The 6,142-nt window shown below is 41.0% G+C and overlaps 1 protein-coding gene across 1 annotated transcript in view; it reads right to left on the bottom strand.

Annotated features, from left to right (window-relative positions):
- The window catches only part of OAZ2 (ornithine decarboxylase antizyme 2), a gene marked incomplete at its 5' end in the record, with an annotated part of 14,781 nt that extends 13,762 nt beyond the window's left edge, over window positions 1–1,019 (bottom strand). The window contains 2 exon segments of the mRNA XM_019533142.1: window positions 845–925; window positions 927–1,019. Coding sequence (XP_019388687.1) covers window positions 845–925; window positions 927–1,019 — 174 coding nt within the window.
- Between the last annotated feature and the right edge of the window lie 5,123 nt (window positions 1,020–6,142).

Genomic DNA, 6,142 nt, shown 5'->3' with positions numbered 1-6,142 from the left:
TGACAAAAAAAAAAAAAAAAAAAAGACAAACAAGATATTTATCTATTAAAAAAAATTTTACAAGCACAGCATAGGACCTAATTTCCATTCCTTGCTCTGCACCAATAGCCACCACAAGACAGCCTTCTATTCCTTGGGGATATGAACCTGGGACTCATTCAAAAGTAAATGTAAAAAACTATTCATGAGTGTGCTATTGATAGGCTTTGCAGGAAGGAACAGTCAGATCTCCTCAGCTGGGAGTTGAAGGAAAAAAGGCTTGTGATGACCGGGTGGAGAAAGCTAGATTAAAGGAATAGATGCAGACAAATTTGCTTCAAAAGAAGGGTGTGTTCATAAATCCTCACACCAGCTAAGAACAATACCCATATTGAGGGTTGGATAGATAGTTTCAACACCAACAGGGACTCTGGCAACATTCATACCAATACCATCCCTAATCTTTAGGTCCCAACACCTTTAACTTCCTGCCTACAACACTGGACGTGATCCTGTCACCCGCTCTAATTCAGCATTTCATCTCTTTCTCCTCCATGTTTCCCATTATTTCCAAAACATTTTGAAAACTGATGCTTGCTCTGAAAGAGCTCTGCGAATAGAATCAGTAAATTACTTGATGCAAGGAAAACACCTTTGTTTCTCAATTCACAGGAAGTACTTTCTCTTTAACTCTTCAGACAAGTGCCAGTGTTACATTAACCTAGTTATTTTAATTTTATTTGTTCTCCTCAATGTAGTCAACTCAGAACAGGATAATTTGTTTACATACAGTGGAGAAATCCTTAGTCCAGTCAGGTAAAGAAAAACAGGCACTTTGCCAAAATAATCATTAAATCCGACTCACTGTGTATATCAGAGCTGATAGAGAACGATCCCTGCCACCCCCTCGCCCACCGGGGATCTTCGACAGTGGGTGAGGGGCATCAGGAGCACCACCGAGGCCCTGGAACACTGCTCCTGCAGGGCTGAGGCTGGGGACTGTTACTCAAAGGTAAACTACTGCAAGAGAAAAAGAGAAAGAAAGCACCAAGTTACATTAGCAGATTCCAGGTGATTCTCCCACCACTGTTTCACAACTCAGTTGACTTCCCTTGGTAGCAACAGATTTTATCTGTTAGCACTCAGACTAAATCAGGAACGCTCATGGCTGGAACTTCCTTCATTTTTACTAGAAGAGCTACAGGGTGTTTTTGTTTTGTCTTGTTTGTTTCGGGTTTTTTGTTTGAAGCAATGGAGGGGCTTCTCTGGGAAAAGTTGAGAGTGCTGAGCAAGCCCACATTAATAATGGAGGTCTGGAAAACTGCCAATAACAGACGTCTGGAAATGCATGACCAGATGAGCACACATTTTCTACAGATAAACATCTACAAATAGATTGACGGGATCTAGAGCGGGCTTAAGTTTCACAATTTCAAAATGGGGAGGAGTGACATGGCTAGTCTCAAAACATTTTGAATACAGTATAACACAGTTTATGGGCTGATGTTTTCTTGCTCCAGTGAAGCTGTGGAAAAGATTTAGTTTCAGACAGAAGGACATTGACAAAGCAGTTGTGGGTCATGAATTTAGCCTGCTTTTTTAAAAGGCAAACACAACACAGTTGAAAAGCTTGAAAGACATTTCTTTATAACTTTTGCTTTCAACTGGTTGAAGCCAACCTTTTAGGTAGACATGCCACAAATTAGACCCTGCACCCTCCCCGAGTGCCACTCCTATCCCCTTTGCCTGGCCTGATCTGCTGCTCTGCTTTTTGCCCTATCTACTGATTTGATGATGCTCCCTCCCTAATCTGTTGTGTGCTACAAACAGGTGACTCATGCCACTTGTGCCACAGGTTGGCCACTGCTGCTTTAGACCATGGATAAGAGATCAAAACTATTTATTATAAGCACTTGGAACAGAACTTCTAGCAGTCTTCTTCTGCCTGATATTCCATGACTTTTAACAAGTCAATGAAAGCAAATTATATCTATGGAAAATTACTTCCTCTGTGGGAATTGCAAGAGTTCATTTTGCTGAAGCATTGCATAGCAACAATACTATGCTAACAAGACCTGCAAATACGACACAAAAAAAAAAAATTCTTTAGTATTCCTGCTATGCAAAATCCTAGCATGAGGCTACGTAAATAAGACCATTTCAGCTTTCTGCTGAAACACGCCATTGTTTTCTATAGGCATACATCTTTGATCTGCATTAGGCTCTCCTACACCTTCCTAGACTTTCCATATAGGCTGGTTAGTTACGTGGTACTATTTTTTCATTTATTTTTCTTTGTGCTATTTAAGAGGAGTCTTGACTATCCAAGAATTAAATACTGAGTGATGCTCTACATTAGGTCTGCTCATACCAGTCAACACCACTTATTTGCAAGTAGGAAATTATTTGTAAACATGCTTAATTGGTCCCTAGCTTTTCAGAGACTAAAATTTAACTTAAGACAGCTATGAATTCCAGCAAACTGCAGCTCAAAAACCCTTGCTACAGTGTCACTGCAAAACTGAAACGTAATAACAGTTACTGTACAGTGAGTGTAAATATCCCCACCTCCCAAAGTCTTTTACTAGGTGCGGCACTTTTAAAGCCTGTTCTGAAGGGCCTGTGGTCAGACACTGACACTCGCCCTAGAAAGGAATTCTGCTTAAGCAGAAATAAATCAGTTTAACTGAAAATGTCTTATGGCAAGCTTCTCTATACATATGCTCAATTGTATTTACTAACTCAGTGTTTCATCATTTCAACAATTAATTTATTGTAACATCTGTCTAGGGCTTGTTCATGTAGAGAGGAATGACAAAGCACTTGTCGTTCAATTCTCTCCCCCCAAGAAAGCTGTTAGCAGCTTTGTTATTTTTTTCCCCAACTCAACAATGTAGTATTGATAACTCCCCCTTCTACACATGACTAATGATTCCAGAAACTGAATAATGAAGTGGAGCAGTGAAAGTCAAGTATTTTCATGCAGCACATACCTCTCCTGATATCAATTTTCCTGGGAAGCACATAATTTAATAGATAGCCTTCAGTTGTGTCACTACTGAAGACCTAGACCCCTATATGATACCCCTTTCACAACATCTGATGAAATGAGATCCAGCTTGCAAAAGCTTCTGCTATTTCTCTCTCTAATTTAGTTAGGCTGTAAGGTACAAATCTGCCCTACCTTCCCTATATGCTATGCCAGAAGTGGTCAAAACGTGGCTCAGAAGCTGCATGCATGATATGTACAGCTTGCCAAAAACAAGCTGAAGCTCCGCCCACATCTCCTGGGACTGCCATCTGAAGTGCCATGCTGCTGGGGGAGCCTGAGTGGCTCCAGGGTGCTCAGCACCCTCCCCTGCTCTTCAGTTCCACTCTGTGTTGCTCAGCACCACCCCCAACACTGTTTAATTTCCACGGAGGATCAGATGTGGCTCCCAGGGTAAGTAACTCTGGCCACCCCTGTGCTATGCCAATGGCTTCAGGACCAGGACCAGAAACCTCAGTTTGCCTTGTAAGGGGAAGCAGATGATAACTGCAGGAGTAGCAGCCTTGGAAGGAGTCTTAAACTGATACCACTGAGACTTGTCCCTGGCCAACAGGAACAATCGTATACTTGTGAGCCTCCACTCCACTTGTCACTTTCTGCTCCTCAGCTGCTGACCAGTGGACTGCCCCATTTCAGCCTCTCCCCCTTTCTGAATGCTGCTCCTTTGTTCATATATACTGCATTGAAATAAAGCCTTTTTAGTGTCTTTTTCTAAAAGCACAAATACACTTTCTACTTTCAAGCACAAAGAGTTTTTGCCCTAAGTCCCATCAGAGGTAGAAGTTATCAGAAGCTTACAATTCAGTTAGTGGATATCATTTTATCAGCTAACCCTTTAAGTACCTTAAATCAGTTTCCTAACCTGAAATTGGCAAGTAGCTTTCTTGGGGTGGCCAAAAAGGAAGTACACCAAGGTGACAGTGACAGCTCACCAACTTGAGTTAAAACTGGGTCAACTCATCAGATCCATTACACTCGAAACAGAAGTGCCAAGCTTGCCTTCCAAGCCATGGCTGTCAGAAGAGGAGGTTTGACTTTCAAACTCCATTCATTTCTTTTTACTGGTACATTCATGTCAAATGGGAAGAATTCTATGCAAGTTCCAATCCAGTAATGTGAAATTAATTATATGCTTAAAATAACAATAATATAAAATAAATCAATCACACAGTATGTTCTAGAGAGAACAAGGGCTTGGGGGTGGGGGGAGGGGCAGGGAGTGGCGAGTTAGCCAATTAAATAACCCTAACACAGTGAAGTTCAGACTGCCTTGCTTCCTAGTTTGTCCTCAGAAAAAGTAACACTGTTTTCACTTTTCCTGCACCACACTGAAAGTAAGATCTGGCTGCTTTGCATATGCTCTCCCCCACAAAGTTCCTGTTATCCTCTATTCAATTTAGACAGAAACCTGCCAAAATAAACACCAAGAAGATTCTCTCAAGGCTTGAAACTATTATCCAATCAATAAAATTATCTGACTGATCACTACTGGTAATTTTGTCAGCCAATCTAGCGGCTCAATCTGCTCGTGGAGATAGATGGCTTGAGATCTGAGTCTCTTCAGGTGTCCTTTCAGAGATAAGAAATGGCTCTTTCAGTTTTAGATATTGGATAACTAGAACAAAGCTGGAAAACAAACAAACTCACAAAAACAGATGAGCAAGAATGGCTAACTAAAAGCTAATTCCCCCACTGTTTGCTTTAATATTATCTTGGAGCCAAAAGTAGTAAAAGGAGCACGAATGGACATTGGCAAGGATAAGCCTTGGAATGTAACCGGCCCCCCCCCAAAAAAAAACCAACAAAAAAACACAAAACCAAAAACCTCCCCAACACGGACATAAGAAACCTAGGTGCTTCATAGTGGATATAGTATTATATACAATTCAACTGTGAAGGAGTTCAATGTGTCACTAAAAATGTTAGCTGAAGTATACATGTTTTCCAAGGGGACAGTGAACCCGGGTCATACCCAGTTCACCCTCCCTTTTAGCATCCACTCTCTGACACTGCTGTGCGACACAGGTCTTTTGATATGTCGTGTAGCAATTACTCAGGCACAGAACAGGCTAGACCTATAGATCTGAAGAGTAAAGGTAATATCCCATTTTGAAGCAGCCCTGATTTTGCTTTAACAAGTTTTTGTTGTTGTTTCAAAATATAAGCTCTCTGAGACTAATGCCCATCCTCTCTAGTTACTGTTACTTGCCAGGGAGCATCCTATGACACTTAACTCAATGTGCATACTAAGTTAGGCAGAAGTAAAATTTATGCCTGTCTTGTAAATGCTCTATGGGAAGCCTCCACCTTTCCTGTAATGAGCAAGGTTCCAAAAGCTCCTTTTCCTTTGCTTGTTCTTCTACTCAAGTGAGGTGCTCATGGGAAACAAGGGGATACCCTGGTAGTGATCTTACAATGCCTACACCATGCCAGACAGCAAAAATCTTTTAAGATCCCTGAGGTTTGCCCACAGGAACAAGGAATACAGATGCAAGTCTCAGGATACAGATATATACCTGATCATCCTTTATCAAACAATACATATGGGAGAACAAGAAAAGGGAGAGGAAAGAGTTAAATAGTGGTTCTATCATTTTGTTTTTCCATTTGTTGCTACCAGTGTCAGATTACCTGCCTCTAGGTAAGGCAAAGAGATGACTTCATTTGTGTAATAACAAGCCCTGTTTCACAACCACAGTCCTTAACTGTAAATTCCTGAAAGGTGCAATCCCTCTTTTGTAGGTGGACAGGATCCCCTGCCAGGTCAGAATTGAGGCAGGCATGCTAACTTACACAAGAATGTGACATGCATGGGCAGATTAGCTTGACAGACACAGCAGGATCCCATCAATTGTACAGGCCTGCATGAAAATATTACTCTGTAATCTTTTTTGTCTGTTTCTATAATCCTCTGAACCAGGTTAAACCTTCAGGGATGGATGAGAACTCATATATTGGTTAGGTCCCAATTAAATAACTCATATGTTGGTTAGGACTCGATTAAATCTGTGAGTTGTATTTGAACATACCCAACTTAAATACTATCAACAGTTTAGAAGAAAAAAAGCAGTGCTGTAATTTGTTACCAATAAAACAATGTAAGGTATTGAGCAC

This window comes from Crocodylus porosus, unplaced genomic scaffold (genome assembly GCF_001723895.1).
Source record: "Crocodylus porosus isolate Cpor-Errol unplaced genomic scaffold, CroPor_comp1, whole genome shotgun sequence".
NCBI classification, from domain to species: Eukaryota; Metazoa; Chordata; order Crocodylia; family Crocodylidae; genus Crocodylus; species Crocodylus porosus.
Note: the sequence above shows the minus strand (reverse complement) of the source record. Positions and strands in the feature narration are given on the sequence as shown.